Source organism: Pleurodeles waltl, chromosome 4_2, assembly GCF_031143425.1.
Source record: "Pleurodeles waltl isolate 20211129_DDA chromosome 4_2, aPleWal1.hap1.20221129, whole genome shotgun sequence".
In the NCBI taxonomy this organism is placed as follows: Eukaryota; Metazoa; Chordata; class Amphibia; order Caudata; family Salamandridae; genus Pleurodeles; species Pleurodeles waltl.
The window spans coordinates 682062078-682088181 of NC_090443.1; the positions used below are offsets into that span (position 1 = coordinate 682062078).

The 26104-nt window shown below is 41.2% G+C and overlaps 1 protein-coding gene across 1 annotated transcript in view; it reads left to right on the forward strand.

Moving 5' to 3' along the window:
• The window catches only part of COL24A1 (collagen type XXIV alpha 1 chain), a 713151-nt gene that overhangs the window by 117927 nt on the left and 569120 nt on the right, over positions 1 to 26104 (forward strand). The window contains exon 4 of the mRNA XM_069232264.1: positions 18000 to 18053. Within this exon, the coding sequence (XP_069088365.1) occupies positions 18000 to 18053 (54 nt within the window). The remainder of the gene's footprint in view (positions 1 to 17999; positions 18054 to 26104) is intronic.

Here is a 26104-nt window from a genome sequence, read left to right on the forward strand (position 1 = left end):
ACTTATTCTGCCAGCAGATCAAATATTTCTGGATCATCGTGCTTATTTCTGTGCTCAACCCTGTCACAAACCTTGACACAAAATGTCCCATATCTTTTGCCTCTCACGCTTCCAAACCACTGTACTGTTTGAATGCTTGCGACAATCTCTAATAGTAAGCATGGATCGACTCATTTGGTTTCTGAGTTGTTATATCAATTCTGACAATTTTGATCCAATCAACATCCGGAGGAGGCATATCCCTTTTCAGGAATGTCATGACCTCCTCATATTTCTTCATTACCAGCAGTGAAGGACCCTTTGTCATTGTATTTCTATTTGGTTCCACCTCAGGCCAGCGAACAGCTATCTTACATTCTGTCCACACTTCACTTGGAACAACAGTGTACACAGCACCTGTGAACTTTTCACAAATCTTTCAGCTTGTGGATACCATTCCACTAGCTTCTCTCTTAATTTTGGGAAATCATTGGTAAATGATACAAGATCACTCCTGCTCCATGACACCTGCACATAACCTCCACCAGGTACTTCTCTCAAAGGAAAGTTTGCAAATTCTCCCTCTGCTCTAACTGGAGGCGGTTCACCTGAAGGTTTCTTTACCTCCTTCTTTTTTGCCCATTTAGGCTCCCATTTATCTAATTAATTCAATTTCCTAATATTCTGAATTAATTGTTTGATCAGAGTTTTCAGCCCTAGAGTTCTCACACGAGCAGTGCCTTCTTCACTGAAGCATACTCAATAGCTTCTTGCAGAGTATTGGTCTTATTTAGGTTAACTTCATATTTCTGAGTCAATTCTGCCAATTTATCATGAACTTGATCCACCCACTGAGTGATGTCCCAACACATAAATGTGAACTCATCCTCTTGATATGTCTCTAATTGTTCTAAGCAAAGATTTCCAGCAATCATTGCTTCCAATTCTACTGTCAATTTCACTACATCCAAAGCCCTTTCTCTTGGTGTCGATGAAGTGTTCTCTGACTCACTTCTGTGCTCGTACTCTCTTTAGATGGGGTGCTTCCATTAAAGAATTGTACCCATTTGTCTAAATCCTTTTCAGTAATGGATTGGGCTACTACAGGAATCTCAGGTGTGGAATCAATTCCCTGTGCACCAGTCCCCAAATTGAAAAGCAGTTCCCATACAGGAATATTATGAGTGGGCATTTTCGTATATGTGCCTATGAAAGTGCAGCCCGACATATTCAGAGTCGAATCTGCACTTGCTACACATGTAGTGCCTATATGTGTAGGAAGCAAAGGGACACATTCTCTATTACCTGAATTTTTGGGGGTGTTTATTGTTCCCGCAGCGCTATTAGGTATTGCCCAAGTGTACGTATTTTTCCCAGAACCTTCATAGGACCTACCAGGCCAATAGTAACTAGTACCATGAGAGCATCAACAGTACTCACGGTAGGGTCAACTGGGGCACATTCTCTTGGATCCTCACTTCTTAGTTCCAAAGGAACACTAGTAGGAGTAGGTCCTACAGGACTAAAAACCTTCTTATCTGGAGCAGTAGGAAAGGAAATTACACCACTCCCTCCAATACCATTGTTCCCACTCTCACGTCTAGCTTCATTATATGGGGTTAGACGCTCAGACAATAGCGCATCCAAAAGACTTTCTCCAGGATCGTCATCTTCATCTTTACTCATGTCATTGGGCTCGTTTTTTCTTCTCCTTTTGCTTTCTACCAGTCTTTCTTTCCTCTTCTCCCTCGGTCACATCTGTGGTCAAAACCAGATACAGCTTAACCCCCTCTGTCATATCTGTTCTCCACCTTTTCTGCTTAGCATACCATCTAGCATCTGCATTAAAACGCACAGCTTTCTCCATCCTATCTTGGCATCTCTCCCTTTCCTTCACATGAGAAGCACATTCCCAAGATTTAAGTGCTTTGTATTGTGCAGGTCTAAGAGGTGGTTTTCTTTCATACAGCACCCTCCTCAAATTTTCAATAATCCTCAAATTAAAAATACCATACTGTGGAAATCTCAATGGTTCTTTTCTGTGATCTTGTACCACTGACCATGCTAAAACCATGTATGAAGGCCTACATTATTCATAATATAATGACTAGAAGTACCTTCAGGAGGGGCCACTTCACCCTCTCTACTAGGAATATGAGCGTTGCCTCTGCACAAATCTTGCAAAACTTTAAAACATTAAGGCCCTCATTATGACATTCGCTGCCTGCCAATGCCATCCATCCATTAGGACGCTTGTACGGCCTTAATCTCGCTGGCCCTATTATGGCTTCTCCGCTGGGCTGGGCCAGCAGGGAACAGGGCCTCAACATTGCAGCTGGCTCCTAATGGAGCCGGCGGCAATGTGGCGGTGCGGCGGGTGCAGCAGCACCCATCACATGTTCCACTGCCTGTAATTCGGGCAGTGGAATGCGCTATGGGGCTGTGCAGGGGCCCCAAGGGCCCTCCGAGTATCCCATTCCTCCAGCCTTTCCATGCCCACCATGGACAGGCTGGCGGATGGGGACTCATAATTCCAGGGCAGTGTTGCTTGCAGCCCTGCCCTGGTGGATTACACCTGCTGGGACCGCCAGGCTGAAGGTCATGATGTTGCTGTCAGAACGCCACTTTGGCAGCGGACCGACTGCGACCCTGTCGGTCATGACCCCCTTAATTTTTCAACAATTTTCACACCACAATATTGTATCATCAATTCCTTGTTTCAGCGCAACTACCAATTGCAGTGCAGCACCATATGCTGTTGTCCACCAACAGCAGCATGACTACACCAACCAATCTATACCAGCATGGTACTCTGTGATGTAGACCTCAATCCTCACAGCAGCCCCTCCTTCTATACAACATGCACACACACTCGCTCCACAGTATCACACACACAGAATATAATACTTTTGTCTACTTTGCTAAAATGAATAAATCCAAACACACAAAGGTTTACAATCCCTTCTGATGAATCCTCGACCTGTGGGGCATCATCAAGACCAGCATAGTTTCACTCTGCGCATCAAGATTCACTATACCAATCGCCTCACATTCACACAAAGTAAGTCCCTATCTTAACTATGCCGTTGACGACATCTCACAACAACACAACCTCTGAGCAGACAATTTACTATGGTGTCTTCTCCGCCTTTTAAACTATCCAGTGATCTTAGGCCACGTTGGACCCAAAAACCTCTTCAATCTCTATTATAAATCCTGACACACACAACATGCAAAAACATCTCTGCAAGACACCACTTACTCACACAATTGTTGCAAACTAACTGCAACTACCGCAGCCTGCAACCCTGTAAATACTTGCTCATTGGCTGCCAGTACAACTCTCCTCTAAATGACCACAATTCTGCTGATCTTCTAAGTCTGGATACTAGCATCTAAAGTGGACGCTGGGAAAAACCTGCTCAAGAGCCTAATTCCGGTTCTCCTCAGTTCGGAAACAGAATCATCCTCATTGCTACCATCTGATCCAGCTCCGGGCCTTAATTCTGAATTCTGGGGTCCGATGATTTTTCATCTCCGTTCTGAAGAATGAGGAGACAATACATCAAATTATTCAAATCAATTTCATTGTAACTCGATAGTCAAGCATTCAATCTCAGAGGCCAAAATATAGTTTAAAGGGCTTTATTTAGACTCAGTTAAATTTACATATATGAGTCTCAAAATCATGGTATAAATGTACAGAATAATCACAGGTCAAAACGTCATACAATATGAAACTTAACTAACATATGAAGAACCACTATTTCAATAGTGATAATGAAGAAAATGAGGAAAAACAATTCATGCATAGAATATGACTCCAGGTGCTCCTGCCTAACCATTTAATCTAAATTCATAACTATCGTAATATTCTATGGGTTTAGGAAAGTAGTCAACACAACAGAACTACTGGAGAGGTTTCCATCAAAAGAGGTATGGTGGCATGAAGCCACAAAAATTAGAGTTCAAGAGAAGTATCTAAGTAAGATCCACTCTCAGCTAAGGGCAGAGGGAATCTGAAGCTTACCGCTAATTACACCACATTTAAATCCCATTTCGTCCAAGGATGATCTCATTGGCAAATACCTTTCCAAGTTCAAACACATAACCACATATCTTTTTTTATCATGTTGAATAATGAGCTCCCTATTAACTTGGTCTGGGATCCTGACACCTGCAGCTTTAGAAAACATTCAAAAGCAGGCTGCAAATTTCAGTTTAAAAGTCCTATGGGCCTTCATCCGGCTAACTAATTAAACATGAATACACTTTTGGGATATATAAATTCTATATGTCTCTTATGTCAAATATATAATGATTATAAACAATAATATTCCATATATACACTCACCCACATGCACATACATATATATATGGCATACATAAAACATTGCATTTGTCTGCACGCTTAGCTCGTATATTTTATCATGTTAAAAGAAACATTCCTTTCATTATGCAGAAAAACAACCACCCTTTGATTTCACGTTTTACGAGGCATAATGGCATAGCCAGGTTACGCGCTCTCATGCATACATTTACCTTGGAGTGTCGGTGGCCCATCCCATCCATGTATTTTAATACACTCAGTGATAAAGTCGAACCTTTTGTGGCAGGAAGTCAGGAATATTTTGCACACAAGATGATCTTTTTGGTCTAGAAAAGAGGAGCAAGTCAACATAAATGTTTATAAATGCATTTGGACATTATCAAGAACTTGTAATTCATTTGCAGTAAATGTAACCTGGAGAAAAGGAAAGAAATATGTGATGCCCATATCTGTCCTTATCCTTAGAATGCCCTTCACTTGTATAGTTATAAGACATTGTTACTGGATCAGTTGCTGTGATCAATACTGTTGCTGAATGCAAGAACAGTGATTGAATAAAGTTATCTTTAAGTCAATGAACAAATTTGAATCCCGAAACACAAGGAGTAAAAAGAATGTGAATTATACATCAAACTAATTTTGGTTTCAAGGTCGTTAACAAAATGAATTAAACATCTTGTGAAATTATTTTCCAAAATAGATTTACGGTCTTTGGGAAGGAGGCTAGTTGTAAGCTAGTGTTATGCATATGTTAATACCCATGTTGGCACATTTGTATTATCAGCATAATATACATACATTTTATCATCAATTTTTATATTATATATATATATATATATATATATATATTGAAGACTTCCCCAAGGTTTGCATGAATAATTTTAAGAGGGACATGCAGTCCTTTATTTGAATGGGGATATGATCGATTGAAAAGAGATTCTACATTAGGAGCATCTGGGAGGGACCACAGAGTATTCCAGGCAAAATCATGTGAAATTGTTTTTGAGGAAGCAGTCAATAATCTTGCTACAGATTGCAAGGATGGTCCTTGATTGTGGGTTTGTAGTTCTAGGTAGCTGGCACTATTGACAGGTTTAGGTGGCTTAACGGGACACAGCATATCAGGCCCATCTTTGCAGCAAGTTGTCAATAATTGTCACCATGACTGTCTCCATTCAGCGAGAGGATCAGAATGCCAATTGTAGAAAATCCAGAATGAAGTTGCTTGCCAAGAAATTCACATTAACATCACTTTATAATACCATCCCTTAAAGCGTTCCTATGTATCACTAAATATTATGTTATTATAATCAATACCTAGTGCATATGCATCTGTTTAATTGTTAGAGGCATGCAGGGAAGTTGGCAGATTACAAAGGCTTCCTTCCTTATGAAGTTGTCACTGCACCATATAATGATTTGTTACTCTGAATTGGTTCACTCAAAGATGATGCACCAGCTGTACGAGCACCCCTACCCCACTGACCCACATGGACCCACAGACAGCTCCTATTATTGTAGGATGGCCTATGAGCACTGTGGAAATTTCCCTCCTTCCTGTCTCCGTAGTTGAAAATCTAGATGTGTTCTTTATCACCAACTTAATCATGAATCTGTGATCACTTGCTGTACATTTGTAAATTGTAGAGAAAGTCCTATGGAACAAGTGCAGGTATCAGAAACATTCGATGTGAACAGTTTCGCTCCCTCCATGTGATCTCTGAAGATGTTTGTCTTTCATGCACACACTTTGTCTGTGGATGAATACTATGCCTTTTGATTGAAATTCTTCAGACCCATTACATTACTCCAAATACTGCCATTATTCAAACTGAAAAAAATACTATTTAAATGTAGGTAGTACATTATAAAAACCTTACATTATTAATATCTAAAAACAAAACTGTGGTCAATTGAAGTGGCCTATTGATTTGTTAACGTTTTATAAAGAATTAATAGAAACAAAAGTATAGGGTTATATTAACAAATGGTCCTGCAGACTCTGGATCCACCATGCATTCCATACGTACCTGGACAAAGATTTAGCCCCTTAATTACGAGTTTTGCGGGTGGTTGAGGCCATCTGGCAAACTCTTTGGGCTAGAAAATCGGCACTCTGGTTTTCCAGCCACTGGCACTATTACGAGTTTCCCAGCCACTGGCACTATTACGAGTTTCCCACTGGCCCAGCGGGAAACAGGCCACAATATTGACGCCTACACGTAATAGAGCCAGTGGCAATGTTGCAGTGCATCGGGTGCAACAGCACACATCGCGCTTTTCACTGCCCGTAATTTGGGCGGTGAAAAGCGCGACAGGCTGTCATGGGAGCCTCTTCACTGCCCATGCCAAGTACATGGGCAGTGCAGGAGCCCCCATGGGGCCTGACACCCCATTTCTACCAGCCTTTGCATGCCATTATGCAAAAGCTGGTGGATATGCGGGTCGTAATCCGAAGGGCAGCGCTGCCCTGGTGCATTAAAAGTGCTGGCACTGCCAGGTCATTGGCTGGCGGTGCCGGCAGTCACACTGTGGCGACTCCACTTTGGACATAATGTGGTGGTCGGACAGCCCCTGTCGGTGGCGGTCCGATCGCCACCGCGAGTCTGGCGGTCCATGGACCACCAGACTTGTAATGAGGCCCTTAGTCTTTTGAGGTCAAAATCTGTGTTACTTTCTGTAGCAGTAGAGGGAACATTTAGCATGATTCGAAATGAACCATGATGAGTTGGTGGACTACAAATATCATCATCACGCACTAGTCTTCTCCATATCAGATGCTTAAACTATTCAAAGCATTTCATGGAGTTCAGTGAGCAGCATAAGTTTATCTTTATATTGAAGCACTCCCCCTCATGTCCACACCCTGATAGCAAGCATGCTGAAACATTTTTGGCTAGCGTAAATGAACAGCTGTGTTCTGACAGCTGGCAAAAGACCAATTTCATATCCTGGAAGGCATTAAACATTACATTCATGCATTCTATTCACAAAAATATGAAAAAGAAAGCATCATCTCCATGCCCATAATTTGTCACTCAGTTAGCAATGTGCATATAGTCATTGTGGTGCTGAATTACTAACAGGTAAAATTGAGCACTGAAATTTCACTGTCATTTGCAAATCAACATTTTTCATTATTTTATGTTTCTTAGTTGTTTCTTCAGTGCACTAAAAATTATTTTTTAACACATTGACAGTTTTTTGTAAAGTGCATAATATATACATTAATCAGAATTATTATGTTTAGATAAGAAAAACTCATCCCATATTGAGTACTGTCTCATGGTAGTCCCTCCAGGTGCAAACAAATCTTTCCGAATACCACATTCCAACCCACAGTGAGGTTATTGCCATACCGTTTTGAGCAAATAGTTATTTTAGTGATCATAACTTTAACATAAATAGGTACTACTGCTACATTCATATCTAACAAAATTGATTATCATTGGATCCATATCTTTCCCAAATCCAAGTCCATTAAAATTACTATCTCACAAGAGGTAATATCAAGGCATTTGATAAGTTTGAGAATGTAAGTCTCTAACTTGAGCTTATCTGGCACCAGGTACCCTTTTCCTATGTGGAAATTTAACACATTGTGTTGTAGCATAATGTCAACATGCAGTTTGCTCATAAAAGAAAGGAAATGCTAGATGAGTACTGCCTTATAATGGCAGATGAAAGGAAAATGAAGTCTAGTGTCTGTACCTTTGTCCAAATGTATTTGTCATCTTTATTTTCCATCAATCCATTGAAAAAGTTAAGGTGAAGGTTTGTTCTGGCTGAAATATGGATATTGTTAGAATATGAAAATGTGTATATTAGCTGAATAAACAATTACATGCATCAGTACAGTTAGGTGATGTTAGAGCTAACTGTCACATCTATAGAAGATCCCAGTTGTTTCCTGATGCTTCTCCTACACTGCACTACATGCACAGAGTCTTGAGCAGGAAGGTCTCCTAGTGAGGAGTTATTTTTGTGGCTTAACTTCCTAGAATCAATGCTTTCTGTTATTGTGATCACATCTCTTGCTGCTGAATAGCAGATTTTTTTTTTATTGGGAATCACAGGCAAGCTATTCTTCATGGTCTGATTAGGTATTCATCTACTCGATATGGCACTATCATCTGAGCACTACGGTCCATTGATTGCAGAACTCAACAAGTTTAAATATCTGCCTTGTGAATGCATGTTCAGGTTTGCAGCGATCAGGCAACCTAATGGTAACTAAAGATGTGTTTTTAACAACTGATGATGAATGCATCTTCTATGGCTAATAAAATGTGAACTTATTTTCTGTCCCTTGGCTGTCTTGTTCTAGCCTATGTCCTACCCAGCCCCGTGGTTTATCTTCCATAATTTAGTTTATAAAAAGCACATATTCTTCCTTCCAACTCCTAAATCCGCCTCGTTTCACAGCCCTTAGTCCTAGTTTGCTGGTTTTGCGTGTACATCTTTTTGAGTCATGGATCAAACACCAATTTCCACACAATGTGATTCAGCTTGTTATTGAAACTGCTGTGGACTCTAGATTCAGTGAAGTTTCTCTTCTTTAAGGCAGTGACACTGAGGACTATTTAGATCTGCAACGTTTGTCCAGCACAGTGTATTTCTTGTGTCTCAACCACTGGGCTCAGCTATGCATCAATGCCCAGAGTCTGGGAAGCCTTTCAAGATGGGAGAGCCAAACCTGGAACACCAGCCTGTATTTTGGTACACATAATAAATGTGCAAGGTATCTTCTCTAACCAAACACTACACAAGATTGATTTACAAAAAAGTGCATCAGCAGCACTACTATTTATAAAGAGGTCTGGAGTAAGACACTGTCGAAAAAACTATGTGTCAACAGATGGGTAATTTTAAATTCGGGCAGGTTCATTTGTTTTTCATGCTTTTGAGGCTGACAAAGAAATCCCCCTTAAATTGGGTAACAATATAAATCGTGTTGATGTGATGCCTCTTTGGGAGTGAACCTGTGATTTACACATGCAGAATGGCATGCCTTATCTTTCCAGTTCCTTCTTGTCTTCCACCAGCCTTGTCACATATAGTACTTTTTAGGAGGAAGTTTGAAGGAGCTATATTGGGGTGACGTGGGTTAGGGATATGATGCTGCATGCACTTTACCTTGAGACTAGAACCTGACAAGCACAGCTAAACTAGTGGAAGTTGAAAGAAAGGTGGACCATGTCTTCTTTCACCCCTTGTTTGAGGTAGCTGGAGAGGGCCGCATTAAAGTGAAACATGGAAGCCTCATCAGGCCTTTTCACTGAAGTGCAAGGAATGAGGTGAGTAGTGAAAATTAGGAAGTGATTCAAACATTTAGAGAACAGATATTTATGATTATACCGAGAACGCCTTTGCAGTGTATCCTTAGTAAGGTTTTTGTCAAATTATATGTATGTATATTTGGCAAACTTTCCTGCAAAACACAATCCACCCTAAGCTTTTACTTCTGATGCCACAGTCGGCTGTTGCACCCTTCTCTGACAATTCACACATCGATAACAATATTTTTATGCCACAAATGCAGCTTTTTATTAGCACATGCAGATTATAGGAAAAACATGAGAAAAGAGAAACTTCTAGAAAAACTCTATTTCGAATCTGACCTTGGTCCTGAAAAAATGAGGAAAGAATGAGGCGTACAAATTAGCTGGAGATATGAACCATCCTATTTGAATGTCAGCTGGTTAACAAATGAAAGCCTGGGGCCTGGAAGCAAATGTGTGAGCCAAAGAGGGGATACAGACTTGCTGAGACTAGAATCAAATAATGTACATTCAAGCGAGGGAGATAAAAGCTGTTCAAGTTAGATAAGAAACTGAACAGGCTGAGCAAGAATGAGGTACAATGTTAACACTCAAACGCCGATATGAAAGTAGGCATAGGCAGAAGGACGGTTCCAAATCATATGTATGTGGTGGTTTTTAATCTTTCTTAACAATTGTCACACCCTATTTCCATACTAAATAACAGTGTAAAAACAAGCTGGATTAATTATCCAGACATCCTGTACAAAAACTCAAGTAACTTCATGGCCACTGGTTGTTTAAATAAATAGATTTGTCTATATGTCGTGGTAAAAAAGTTTTAAGAAAATCATGGTGGCTTTGCAACTAAAACCGAAGTGTAAACTAGCAGACTGGGAAACTCCTCATGGTAAAGGCAATAGGTAGACAGAGAACACTTATTTTTATAAGTTTAATTGAATGGATCTAGGAATCTTTGTGAATCTCAATAAAGTAATAACTTTAGAAAAGTACTTTTGTATATCCGACTGTCAGTTGTCGATGTGATTATGATCCCAAATTTACAAACCAGAATACAATACTCCGTAAATAGCATACCTCAGGTGTGCATCCAACGTAAGTACAAAGACTGCACTGTTTTTTGTTTCATACTAGTGCACTGGTGTAGTTTGTCTACCACACCTTTGAATTTTCCATATGTTCACAAATTTTGCACAGTTTCGTGCTATGCAAATTACGTGCAATGTCGGAAAAAACAATCGCACAAATGTTCATCATTTCTGCTCTAGTGGATTGGAAATTGGTCTTGCAAGAGGCATTTTCAGCTTGAACCTGTCTCCTTGCCAGAATCTCAAGTGTTTTTTTTTTAATGCAAGCTGTGTTCTTGTGTTCAATTTTCACTCAAGATACAAGCAAGTGCATATTTTAAAATTTTGTCAAATATTCATAACATTTTCCATAGTTTCTTGGAAAAAAGACTATGTCCCTCATTACAAGTCTGCACCACATACACGCACTAACCCGGTCCACTGACACACATGCACCCGCTCTCCCAGTTCACTCACACAAACATGCACCCCCCTCCCTGTCCAGTCCCATATACATGCACACATCTACTCACCCCTTCCATCTGCTCAATCGCACTAACACACTTAATCACTCACACCGCACACACACACTCACCCTCTCCCTCTCCCCATCCACACTCACACCCCATCCCATCCACAAACACTCAGAAACCCCCATCCATAAACACTCACACACCCCCTCGCCCCATCCACAATCACTCACACCCATCCCCTCACATTCACATATGCACTCACACACTAACACACACACCCCACCCTCCACTGTCAGACGATCCACTTACCTTGTCCGTCAAGGAGGTCGTCCGGAAGGGGACGGGTCCAAGGCGCTCCCACCGCCGGCAGTGCCCTGCCATCAGGACACCGCCAAACCATATTACATGTCATAATATGGAATGCAGTGTCCTTTTGGTGTGGCGGTGGAACCGACTCTTCACCGCCGACCACCAGCACGACTAGTGTCGGAATTCCACCCAATTTCGAGCAGAATTCCGAAATCATTCATAATAGGGCAGTCTTAAGACCACCAGCACTGGGGGACTTTCGGCGCCCACGGCTTCGGTGGTCTTACGAAAAGACCGCCAAAGTCGTAAAGAGGGCCTATGTGATTTTGCACAACACTACTCAAATACTTAGCTTTTGCTTACATTTAATGGACAATGTTACCAGTCAGGTGGTGCATGATGTAAGATTTGTTGGCTTGAAAACAAAGGATCTGAAAACCTTGGAAGCTAGGTTTAATTTGCTGGTGGTCTGCAGATATTAATTGCTGACCTTAGTGCTTTTGTATTTAATTAAATCCATGACACTTTGTCATCTGCTTCTACACAAATAATTCCTTTCTACTTGAAGAAGAAATCAATTAAGGCTTTAACACCATGAGACAGTATCGATATTTTTCCTTTGAAATTCTGTGACCCTCAAATGGATGGATGGATTTTTAACAAACTGCAGAACTTACATGACATTTATATCAGCATATCTAATTAAGTCATAGTCTGGGTTTCCACACTCCTCGTGGGCCGGAGTTATGGCAATCCTGCTCCACATTCTCTGTGCATGAGGTAAGAAATCACCAAAAGACGTATGCAGAATTCAGGGCCATGCCAGTGGTGAAAGTATAGCAATATCTCCTCCATGCTGACCCTCCATAAAGAGTTGAGGCTCGCCCTCCCTAGTGTACTGTTCATTGGCTCCAAAGGAACAGGTGTGAGGTAGAGTCTAGGAGCACGCTAATGCCTGCAGTACTTTCTGCTTACCACCCAAGGGAGTCCCGTAATGCCTTTCCGCTAGTATGTTGTTAGGGGCAGAAAGCAATTCATTGCACCAGTATTCATGACTTTCTTATGCAGTGATCTACAAGGGATAATATATATTTATATATATATATCTATATATATATATATATATATATATATATATAGATATATATATATAAAATCAATCTTAGTGGCAGTCTCTACTAGGTAGTCATAGTTAGGACCATGTTTCCATAGAAAAATCGTTCTTTGACTTGCCTATATCTTTGGCACAGTTTCTTCACAAAATTTCCCAAAAAAGTGTTGCAGTGATTCTTGTTGCGCACAGAAAGTTTTGGGGTGATCCATCTAGTGGGGGCTGAGAAAAAGGGAGCTCAAAAAACATTGTGTTTACCATGTTAATTCCCATAGGATTCTTTAAACCCAAACCACTGGACAGAATGACACCAAATTTGGCAGAACGTTAGCTGTCGGTACGCAGATTACGATTTTGCTTATTTTGAGTGAATTGATTTAGTAGTTTGTGAGAAATTTTGGGAAATTCACATTTGTATATCTCTGGCCACAAAGTATTCTCAAACAAAGACAAGCTTGTGCAGGAAAATAAACAGCTCTGATTGGCTGCCAACACTTCAAACCAGGAAGTGTTGGCAGCCATCATGGGACTTGGCTTCAGCCGAGTCCCAGTAAAAAAGTGAAAATAATATAAAAGGGGCCAGGATAGAGACACTCTGGCCCCTTAGCTCTGGTGGAACTGCCCAGAGAACAAAAAGACATTCTTTAAAAAAATGTTGCTGCAAATTTGCGGCAAAAATCATTTTTAAAAACAAGCGTTGGCTACAGCGCTTAGTTTTTTTATAGGCCCCCCGGTGGGCCAGGTCCCGGGGGCTTTAAAAATGTTGTGTGGAGGGCCTCCCAGCCCCCTCATAGCCCAGGGGACCACCACCTCCCCGGAGCTTTCATTTTTGATATGGAGAGGGCCGCGGTCCTCTGCTGCTCTGGGGACCGCCACCTTCCCAGGGCTTCAATTTTTATGTATGAGGAAGGCTACGGCCCCCGTGCCCCGGGGACCACCACCCTGTGGGGATTCATTTTAAATATTTACGGAGGGACCCACAGCTTCCCTGCGGACCACCCTCCTGGGGTTTCTATTAAACTATATGTGGGGGGCCCATGGTCACCCATGTCCCGGGTACCACCATCCCTGGGGCTTTTATTTAGCTATATGCGGGGACCTGCAGCCCCACAGGGGACCACCACCCCAGGGGCTTCATTCAAAATAAATGTGGGGGGCTGCAGCCCCCTCAGGGACCACCATCCCCTGAGACAAAGAGAAAAAAGACTGAATGGGGGCCATTTCTGACCCCCATTAGCCCTGGGAACCCCCACCCCTCAGAGCTATGTAAACATCATACCCTCGTGGAGCCACTATTGGCCCTGTGGACCACCACCCCCAAGGGCCGGCTCCCACTATGTCCCGGGGTGCCTACCCCGTGACATAGTTGTTTGCTGTGGCTTGGCTGAAGTGCTGCAGTTGCAGCCAAGCCACAGCAAACACTTTGGGTTTTGACAGCTTGACCTGTAAAGCAAGTCCTGCTGTCAAAACCTGAAGTTTCAGCTCTGTCCCCTGCATGCATACGGAAGACAGAGATGAAATGCTTCCGCAAGCAGGGAGCTGCTGTCAAAGCAGCTTCTTGTTTGCTGAAGCAATGACACTGCCACAGAAGCTTTACCCCACAGTGTCAGGTAGTCTATAAAGGGCTTTTTATTTAAAATAAATAAATAATGAGGGATCACAGGGAGCCCTTTAGGGCTCCCTCGTGGTCCCTGATAGCCCATTAGCCCATAAAGGGCCAAAAAAATAATAAGGAAAAAAAGCTGTATTTAACAAATACTTCTTTATTTTTTATTTTAACTTGTACACAAAAAGCTCATTCTAAGTATAGCAGACATCAAAATCTAAAACACTCTGTATCTCTCTCCCTCTCACTTTCTTTCTCTCTCTCTGTCTCTCTTTCAATCAGTTCTCCCACTCACACACCCATTCAGACACTTACACACCCACTCACAGACCCACTCAGACACTAATGCACCCACTCACAGACCCACTCACACTCAAGCACCCACTCACACCCTCATGCACTCACTCCCAGATCAAGTCAGACCTTCTCACACCCACTCAGACCCAGTCAGACAGTTACACACACCCACTCACACACCCAGTCAGACTGTCACACAGCCACTCACAGGCCCACTAACACCATGATACATCCACTCACAGGCCCGCACACATACTGGTGCACCCACTAAAACACTGATGGATGCAGTCTCAACCAGACAGACACTCTGAAAGCCACTCTTACCCACAGATACAGCCTCTCACACCTAATCTCACACCCAGAGAGTCTGCAGCCAACTTCCACTGTGCATGCGCAAAGGGCCGTGCACAGCATTGGGTTGGGTGGTTAGGGTGGTTGGCCACAGGGACTGGCTCCAGGGCAGCCCTTATGGGCATCCCCTACTGCACACTGGAAAAGGCCATGTACGGTTCAAGGTTGGGTGCTTATAGGGACTTGGCCTCCGGTCCTAGCAATGCTTGGATTCATTTATAGCAATGCAACTATACATTAAAAAAACATATAAATTCAATGAAAAAAAACATAGGTTACAAGGACTTTATAGTTAGGTTCTGAATTTACTCATACAAAACCATAGAAATTCAGCAGTTATATTTGGAGCTCTTTCAAGTAACTAAAACCCATGCCCTCCTGTAACTATAAATCGCGCCTTCACCATGAGCAGCTAACTTCTCCACATAATATTTCATTGTTAACATAGTCTATGCCACTTTTCATATTGTTACTGCAACATTTGCATTAAAATTATTGATGACACAACTGTGCATGGTGGCGGCACGAGTTATAGTTACTTTAGGGTGCAGGTTTTAGTGACTTTCCAGTGAATCTTGTTGTACATGGGAAGTTTTGGGGGTGAAAAAACGTGCATTTGCCATTTTCATTCCCATAGGGATTTTAGACACGACTACATCCCGAACTGCTGAACAGCAAATGGACACCAAATTTGGCAGAAAGGTAGCTCTTGGTCTAGAAAGAGTGTTTTTTTTTATTTGGTGTAAATCCGTTCCATACTTTTTGAAATATTAAATGAAAACTAAACATAGCTATCTAGAGGCGAGAATAATAACGAGCTTGTGAAGGGAAATGCAGAGCTCTGATTGGCTGTCATCTAGGGATTTCACTTCAGCCCAGTCCCACAAAAAAGATTTAAAAAAAAGAAAAGGGACCAGGGTAGGGACACTCTGGCCCCTTAGCTCTGGTGCCCCCAGGGCAAAAAATCATTTAAAAAACATTTTTGTAGGGAATTTGCAGTGGATCCGCAATTTTGCAGCAAAACTGTTTTTTTTTTTTTTACAAAAAAAGAGTGGGCTCCCAGGTTTGGATTTAAGAAGTCCCTGGGTGGGCCAAGTCCCAAGGGCATTTTGAAATAAAGGCAAGGGTGTACGTGGCCCCCATCCTAGGGGGCAGTTTAATGCCCCGGGGACCGCCACATTCCCAGGGCTTATTTCTAATGAGTGCAGGGGGGCTGCATGGCCCCCCTGCAGCCCCAGGGACCACCACCTCCCCAGGCCTAATAGTAAATGAAATGCAGGGGGGGGTGCCAGGCCACCTGCTGCCCAGGGACCGCCACCTTCCAGGGGCTTTAAAAAAATTGAATGCGTTGTGGGTGCCCAGTCACCCTGCTGCACAAGGGATCATCCCCCCCACCCCGGTGCTTTAAAGAAATTGAATGCAGAGCAGCTGCATGGCTCCCCCACAGCCCTGAGGACCTCTACCTCCCTGGGGCATTGAAATTATGAGTTTAGGAGGGCCGCCTGCTCCCTCGCAGCCCCAGGGATCACCACCTTCTTGGGGCTAATTGTATCATTGGAGGGAGGCCTTGCAGCCCCCCTCAAGGAGCCAATGATGACCCTGGATACCACCATCCCCCAGGGCCAGCTCCTTCTATGTCCCGGGGTGCCCACCCCCAGGACATAGCTGTTTTCTCTCACTTGGCAGAAGCTTTGACAGCCCCGGGGACTGCCACTGCACAGTAAGGAGTCACCTCTCGCCTAGTGGTTAAGGTCTCAGACAGGCACAATAAAGGTTAAGGGTTGTAGTCTAGGTGAGTCTGTGGTCATTTTCTGCTTTAGTTTCTTTTCAACTATGAATATTTAAGTTACGTACTAAAAGGTGAGCTCACTCTTTTTAATTGACAAAAAAATGATTTTCAATTTGTCCAGAAATATCTCATTCTAAGTATATCATTCAATAAAGCCTAAATCACTCTCACTCTCTCTCTCAATTTCTCACTCTCTTTCGGGGTTGGGTGGTTGTAGGTGGTTGGCTGCAGGGACTTGCCACAGGCAAGGTCCTGGTGCCAACCGTCGCTGCGCACGACCAAAGGCCATGGGCGGCAGTAGTTGGATTGACATATAGTAATGAAAGTTACTATACATTGAAAAAAATATATAAATTCACTGAAAAAAACAAAGGTTAGAGGGACCTTATAGTTAGGATATACAATTTTTAAAAACTTAGAAATTGACTTAAAAAAAACAAAGGTTACATGGACATTATAGTTAGGTTCTGAATTTACCCATACAAAACCTTAGAAATTCACCAGTTATAGTTATTTCAAGTAACTATAACTCGTCCCCTAAGGTAACTATCACTCTACCCTCACAATGTACTGCTAATTACTCCAGATATTTAAGCACTTATGATATCTTGTATAACATTATTGATGATATAACTGTAACATTTGTTGTAAAATTATTCATGAAAAAGTGTGCATGGTGGGGTCATGAGTTAAAGTTACCTTAGAGCATGAGTTATAGTTACTTGAAATAACTATATCTATAACTGGTGACTTTTTACGGTTTTGTATGAGTAAATTCAGGACCTTAGTATAACATCCATGTAACATTTGGGATTAAAAAAATATATATTAATATATATATATATTCTGCTAAAGATTTAAGGAAAAAAAGAGAAGTGCATCGAACTCAGACATCTGGGCCTCCGTTTTTAATATTCAAACTCATGATAAGTGCCTGCCATTCACCCTGGCCCACTAACGTGCAAATTATGTCTACTCAAACATTTTGAAGCATAGAGCAGTCTTTGCAAATTCAAATCATTTTGTGAATTTACAAGTGTTCAAAACTACCCAGTGAAAAACTTATTTGTGAACTGAGACCTGTGATTTTCAGTTTCATACATCTCTAGTAATAACTGTTTCTCCTTGAGCTACTTGCGCCACTTTAGTTACCCCTCTTAAGATCCATTGTATTTATTCAAAATACTCCTTTTTCAAAAGTCAACACTTTTGTGGTAGACATAACATGTGAAAGCAATCCCTGGGAAGTCAGCAATGTGATCATCCTAATTTATGTGCTTAGTTTAATACAGGAGCATTTTTTGTTAATTGTTAATTAACCACAGACAGTACAGTAAAGTCATGCCAGTCCTGGAAGTGGAAAGTTCTGTCTGTAATTAATCTGCTTTTGTTTTTATCTTTTCAGGGCCCCCCAGGTCCACCGGGTTTGCCAGGTCCTCCGGGAAAAAGAGGTCCCAGGGTAAGTAGATTTCTGCCTTTCATTTATGACAAGATATTTTCATGAGCACTACAAAGAGAATGTGTTTATATAGAATACCAGACCATTATGTCTTCCATTCTCTCATGTTTCAGAAATGCTTTAATGTGGCCACTTAAGATGTATGCAACCACTATAACCTAACTTAAGCTTTTTTACTTTTCACCACATTAGTTCACGTGCCTTGCTTCTAGATTTCAGCCTGAGGCATTAGTACCTGGTAAAATTAGTTTATGGGCAAGGCAGACATTTCACAGTTGCTGTATATAAAATAAGGTGCGATCAAACACACATTTTAATGTAACTCCCTTTTGGGTTTCACTATGAAAAAAACACATGCACTAGAGTGCCATGATTGGGTCTGTAATTTCATGTGCACACAGCATACATGATCTCCCTTTTGAGCACTTTTTGAAATACACGTGCATTGCAATATTATTGACTTGTAAGTCTAACAGTGCCCTTCTGTTTTATAGTTCTTAATACAACACTGTCTTCTTAACTTTCCATAAAAATAAAGATAGCATGGCATCTGCACTCCTATCAGATGGTTAAGGGTTTATTCACTCCAATAGCATTGCACTTACCAATCCATCATTAGAACATCTGAGAGCACTTCCAAAACCAACTGTCCAGCTATAGCTCATTTGTAAAACATGTTTTTGTTAAAATACTTGATATTCTTTCGAATCAGATTCACAAAAATGTGACAGTTGCTTAATTTATTTGATAGTGTTTTTGAACTATTACATTGGCTTTGGCCATTTCATGGTAATGCCAGCCCAGTAGAAGGGAGGCACTTATGACACATGTGGGGTCCCACTGATGCCTAATGGCTTGCAGATCGATTTGGTAATTATCTGGTGGTTTTGTCCATCACGAGGTTGGATCTATACAACCCAGATCAAGGAAGTTTTCCTTGTGTAGCCGCATCATATTAAGTTGAGCTTGAACACGGAACTCTTGAATGTTGTAATGATCTTTTCAAAAAAGGGTCTAGTCCTACGGGATTTGCTAATCTCCAAACAATTTTCTGAAATGATAGTTTTCGAGTCCTTGCTCAACTGATGATGGATGCATCCTAACTTGAAGGTAATTCTAGATGCTATAACCACTGCCATGAGTATTCTTTCTTTCATTTAAACCCATTTTGCAAAATACCATGGTCTGTTTGGAGATTGGGTTCCTGATGGGTGCGCACTATCACGGCAGTTTTTAAAACTATTTATTACTTTACCTCTGACTGACTTGTGAAAGCTGGTAGAAGTTTTGAATGTCTTTCATAATCAAAAGGTAGATGTTAAAATGTTTTTAGGGCTATGGCTATTTACTTGCATTACATAAGACTCCAGCATATTCAAAGAGAACATATTTAGCATACATTTGTAATGTGCAAAGCATGCCAGTGGAGTAGTGATTGATAAAAAAGGAGAGTAAGGATAGGGATAGAAAGAGACTGCAGAGGTAAGAAACCCAACAGAGTAATCAGAGTTCACAATAAGATTTGGGACAGAGTTTTCAGAATAACCTTTTTGAGCAGCAGGTAGTTTGGAGAGGTCATACGGATATTGAGGAGGAAAATGTGACCTTTAAATCAGTTAGCATTCCTAGTACCGACATAATTGGTGAGATCATGCTTTATTCACAATTAGGAGTTGATTCCGTTTGTTTCGAAGGCTGAAAAGTAATGAAATGAGTTCCGGTGTATGCTATTCCAGAGTTTGTTTCTATTCATTGAAATTGGTAGTTGTAGGTGATGATGCCCCCCTTTTCATTAGTTTCGCTAGGTGACCTCGTGGTAGTGTTGTATTTAGGATGATAGAAGTGTTAATCTGATATCACGCTTAGGTAATTTCAAGTAAATGCATGTTATATATTTTAATGAGGGCTGATATATGCCGTGCTGATCTTGCATTAATGAGCGCACAGCTGGTTATGACAATTGTGGCAGATTAGATTGTGAGAATGGCTATTGTGTTGCTTGCAGCAAGTGTACTGGTATGAGGTTATCATGCACAGATGTAGTTGATGTTTGATAATTGATTCTTCTCACAGTGGGTTACAAACTAATGTGGGTTTTAATATTATGGTTTTCAGGCATGTTCAATATACTCAGCAGTCTCTGGACTAGTGTTTTTTAGTAGGCCCTTGCATTGGACCAGTGTTTCGAGTAGGCTCATGTGTACGGTGTTGTGAAAGTATCTTATTAAGAGGGTCAATGACATTGCAAGCTTTGCGCTTACTAATTCATAGAAAGTTGAAATAGTGTCTTTCTCCATTGACCATTGCATTTGTAAGCGCATTTGTTAGAATTGGTATCGTTGGCGTGGTCTCCCCTAACTTTTTGCCTCCGTTTCCTAGGTTGTTGATGTGTGCTGGACTCTGTTTTTGCTGTTTTGGATACTCTGGGCACTTTACTGCTGCTATTCAGTGCTCCTGTGTAAATGTATGTATAATTGGCTTTCCATGATTGGCATATTTGATTTTCTAGTAAGTCCCTAGTACAGTGCCCTAGAGGTGCCCAGGGCCTGTAGATCAAATGCTACTAGTGGGCCTGCAGCACTGGCTGTGCCACCCACATTAGTAGCTCTGTAAAGTGTCTGTGTGTGCAGTTTTAAACTGCCGATTCGACTTGGCCAGTGTACCCATTTGCTAGGCCTAAACCATCCCTTTTTATACATGTAAAGCACCCCTAAGGTAGGGCCTAGGTAGCCCCATGGGCAGAGTGCATTGTATGTTAAAGGTGGGACATGTACTTATGTGTTTTATATGTCCTGACAGTGAAATACTGCCTAACTCAGTTTTCACTGTTGCAAGGCCTATCTCTCTCATAAGTTAACACAGGGCTGCTTTTTAAATGTTATTAAAATGCAGATTCCCTTTGGGAGCAGACAGAAATGTGGAGTTTAGGGTCTCTAAACTCACAATTTAAAAATACATCTTTTAATAAAGTTTGTGTTTAGATTGTTTGTTTAAAAATGTGACTTTTAGAAAGCAGGCATTTTCTTACTTAAACCATTCTGTGCCTGTTTGTGTATTCCATGTCTGGGTCAGTTTGACAGTTGGGCTGTTTGCACCTCTCTCTAGACAGTAACACAAAATGATCTGGGGTGTAGCCTGCATAACCAGAGGAGCCATCTGTGCTGGGAGGAAGGGGAGGAGTAGTCACTCACACAGGAAAGGGCTGTGCCTGTACTCGCACAATGCAGTCTACAAACCCCTGGTGTGTATCTGGGGCCTGGCCTGAGCAAGGCAAGATCTTACAAACAAGAGAGACTTTCCTTTGAAGTTTGCCTATTTCAAAGGCAGAAAGGAGTATAAGTAGTGGACCCAAAATCTCTGAAAATTAGATCACTTCTGGATTCAAGAGGAACCTCTGCCAAGGAGAAGAGCTGAGGAGAAGTGCAGCCCCTTTCTGTAACTGTGCTTTGTTGGGCTATCCTGCAGTTGCTGCTTCTGCCTGTGAAAGGGGACAAAGACTGGACTTTGTTGTGCATTCCTGCTTGAGAAGAATCTCCAAGGGCTTGAACTGAGCTTGCCTCCTGTTTTTGAAGTCTCAGAGCCATCAAAGACTTCCCCTGCCAGAACCTGGACTCTCTGCTGAGACTCCTGCCCTGCCAAGTGGTGCCCTATCCGGTCCCTGGGCTTTTGAAAGGTGAAGCTGGAAGACAAGAGATGAAAATCCACACACAGAACATCGTGCGGGGAAATTTACGACGCAGCTGATAAACGATGTGCCACTGGCTTTGCGGCTAAAATCGCCACTCCACCTGCATCGCGGCTGAGAAATCAACGCATTGCGGCTGAAGAAACAACGTGCAACACCCGCTTACGGAGGCTGATAACGGCGCAAACCCTACGCAGCACAGTTTTCTAACACCGTGCGACCAGATTTTCCACGAATCATCCCTGGACGTCCAAGTCAACCCGACTCTGCGTGGATTCAAGGTGCCCGTCCGGAAAACGACACATCACTCTCTTGCGAAGGAAACAAATTACACATTGCCAACACGACCGGAGAAGGAAACAATGCATGGCCTCACTTGCGAGTAAGAAATTGACGCATCGCTGACTTTTCCGATGCACGCTCGCCCGTGCAGCTTTATTTTTTACGCTAAATAGGTACTTTGTGTATGTTCGATTTTTGTCATTTTGGCCTTGTTTCTTTTAGATAAATATTACCTATTTTTCTAAACCTGTGTTGTCATTTTGTAGTGCTTCACTGAATTACTATGTGTGTTGGTACAAATACTTTACACATTCCTTCTGAATCTAAGCCTGCTTGCTTGTGCCAAGCTACCAAGGGGGTGAGTGGGGTTAACTAAGGGTGATTCTCCTTTACCCTGTCTAGAGTGAGGGTCCTTGCTTGGACAGGGGGGTAACCTGACTGCCAACCAGAGACCCCCTTTCTAACAGTATTGAACACGGCCCACAGATTTTGTGTTTTTCTTTCAATCAAAACAGCAGAAAAGTCCAAGCAATTGAAGGGTAATACAGATCCCTTTGCCCTTCACAAGTGGTGTTATGATCTATTATGATGGAATGTTGAGTAGGTTAGAATATAAGTAGGTAGGTTGTACTATTCACTACACCAGAGGAGAGTGTAGTTAGAATGTAGTCGTGTCAACCTTAGGAGATCGTTGTGTGGCGGGGAGCAAAAATTTCTTGGAGCACAGAGGCTGCACTGGCCTTTATGAGTTGGGGCTGTTGGTGTGGAGTCTTCATAACAAAATTGGCGACAATCGTACTGCAGCCCCGAAAACCGTCCCACACGTCAACGGATCATAATTACGGTCACCTGCATACTACAATACATTTCTTGTATGGAGAAGAAGCATTATTATTGTATTACTTATAAGATTTTCCAGCAGAACAGTGAGTGGACAATAGACTTTTTTTTCTATTAAAAACATCCATTAAATTCATTATGCGAGCATGCTCATCTCGCGCTACTGTCTCTGCGCGCATACGGAGCTTGCGCTTCTCTTAACTGCCTCTGTGCGCATAAGGATCACGGGCATGATGTGAGGTACTTGAGAGCACGCATGCAGTATGGGAGAACAATCAAATCCGAACAACTAGCAGGCTTCAGACGCCTTCTGAATTAAACACCTACCCATACAATGGCTTTCATAGAAACTGAAAATACTATTATTGACTGTTTATCTTGCACAATTTTACAATCTTAAAGACAAATCTTAATGACTTTATCATGCAAAATATTCACAAAAATATTCACAATCTTAGACAAATCTGAAGGAATTAATTGTGTCAAAATAAAAAAATATACACTATGGCATCAAATACATTGAATTTACCCCACCACAATCATTTATGCCATCTACGGGTAATACGTCAATGAAATGGCAGAAATGATGAGAATACTTTCTAAATTACATATCTACATGTGACAAGGACAATGATTTCACTGCAGAAAAAAAGAAGAAAATATTGTTACACTACTTAGGTCCTCAAGGATTAAAAACATATAATCGCATAGAAAAGAAACATAGAGAACACGGACAAGGTGATGTCTTTACAAGTGCTTTAGAGGATGCAGACAGATATTATGCACCCACAGTATGTGTAGGAATTGGTTGATATAAATGTTATCACAGGAACCGGGAAAGGATGAATCCATTAAAGATTACATTTCAGCATTTAACAATTTGGCATTAATATGTAGATTCAGCACTTTACATGACAAAATGATAAGAGATCAAATTGTTATGCACGCTGCAAACTAAACTATACAAGATTCTTTGTGGGCTAAAGGGGAAGTATTCTTACAAGAAGTGATAGATGTAGTCAAAAAAGCAGAACTGACTGGAAGATGTGCACTAGCTGTATTAATGGGAAATAGAAAGAAGGAAGACCACAGACTCATATCTAAAGAACTAGTCAACAAGATAAAAAAAAAGGAAACACAACTACAAATGTTACTGGCAATAAGTCCAAACAACAAAATTCTTACAAACCAAAACTTAAAAAAGAAGAAGATCTCAAAACAATAGTGAAGTTCTACAGGTGTGGATTTACAAGTCAGTATGCAAATTATAAGAAATGTCCGGCCAGGTAACAGAGGTGTTCGGGATGTGGAATCATGGGACATTTTCTTAAGGTGTGCAGGAAAAAAAAGGAGATTGCCATGAAGTTATTAGAAAGTGCTACAGATTCGGAATCCTCAATGTCTAATAGTGATGATAAGAACATGTGTGTTCCTAATTAAAAAAACACAGACCTACCAACCACAAGCGATCAACAGAAGAAGCCAAAATGTAAAGGGTCAATTGGGGGTGTTACTATTACTATCAAAGCAGATTCTGGGTCACCTTACACAATTATAAACAAAATGGTATGGTTAAAGAAATTTAAACACAATGTGGGAGAAAATCTAGAATCACCTGATATTTCTCCAAAAAGCTTTGCTTGAGAACCAATTGATTTGTTAGGCTGATTTGTTAGAATGTAAAATGTATGTTTCGAAATCCAGTCCTTCGGTATTAAGTTGGTGGGATCAAGGTGAACTAGGTATGATTTGTGACCCTAATAGTACAGAACATCTTTCTGTGATCCAAGAAAAGGACATGATTAAGGAAACTATTGAAAAATTATCCCCACCTGTGTTTCCAGGTGGTATTTGTAACCTCAAAAAGTTCCAACACAAAGTTTTGATAAAGGATAATGCCATACTGTCAGTCCATAAAGCAAGGAATATACCTTTAGGCATTAGGCATGAGGTATCTAAACAATTAGACAAAGTACAACAAGTTGAACAAATTGAAGCCTCAGATTGGATTGCACCATTGGTAGTGGCGAGACGTGCCTGAAGTTATGTGTTGATTTAAGGCATTTGAATAAAAATATAGTGGATCAATTTCCATTTCCTAAAAGCAACGAGATAGTATCATTCACTAAAGGCATGGAATGGTTCACCACTATTGACTTAACCTTAGCTTACCATCAAGTGTCTTTACTTCCAGGTAGCCGCAGGCTTACTGCTTTTATCACCTTTGGCTGTTATCAATTTGTCAGAGTCCCATTTGGACTAGCTTCTGCGGCAGCCATGTTCCAAAGATTAATGTTTAAACTATTTAACAAACTACATGATGTGATTTTCATCAAGATGATATCCTTATCATGGGAAAATCAAAAGAGGAACATAATGCCAAGGTTAAGGAAGTACTACAACTGTTAAATCATAATGGACTCACCGCTGAGTACAGTAAGTGTAAGATTGCAAAATGAAGTGTCACATATTTAGGGCATGAGATCAGTGAGAAAGGTGTGGAACCAATGGCAGGTTTGGTTGATGCGATAAAAGAAGCACCTGCTCCTACCAATAAAGACGAGATTAGGTCATTTTTAGGATTGACAGAGTGTTATGCCAAATATGTGCACAATTCCTCCAGTAAAACGTACCCCATTAGACAGTTATTGAAAGCAAAAGGTGTATTTGAGTTGTCAATCAATCAATCAATCAGAAATTTAAAAAGAGCACTACTCACCTGTGAGGGTCTCAAGGCGCTGACTCGAAAGAATGTCAAGAAGTTTTCCAAACTATTAAAAACAACATATTTAGGGTGCCTGCTCTTCAAGGTTTTGATCTCAACTTGCAATGTATTGTCACAGCTGATGCTAGCAGTAGAGGTATTGGTGCTGTGCTACTCAAATCGATAACCAAGGAAAAGAGTGTGTGATTGCATTTGCTTCCTGTTCAATAACAGGCACAGAAGCAAAATATTTCGTTGTTGAACGAGAACCCTGGTGTACGTTTGGGGTTTGGAACATTTTATATCATTTATATGGGGTACAAATGTTATCTTAGAAAGTGACCATAAACCCCTCACTAAAATCTTAATAACAAGTGAGTTGTTCAGAGCTTCTCCATGAATAGCTTGTATGTCTATAAACATTTTGGATTCTAAGTATGAAATTCAATATGTACAGGGAGTAAAGAACAAAATTGCTGATTTCTTGAGCAGAATGCCACTGGTAGGGCCAGACACTAAAGTGAATGAAATTGAAAATTG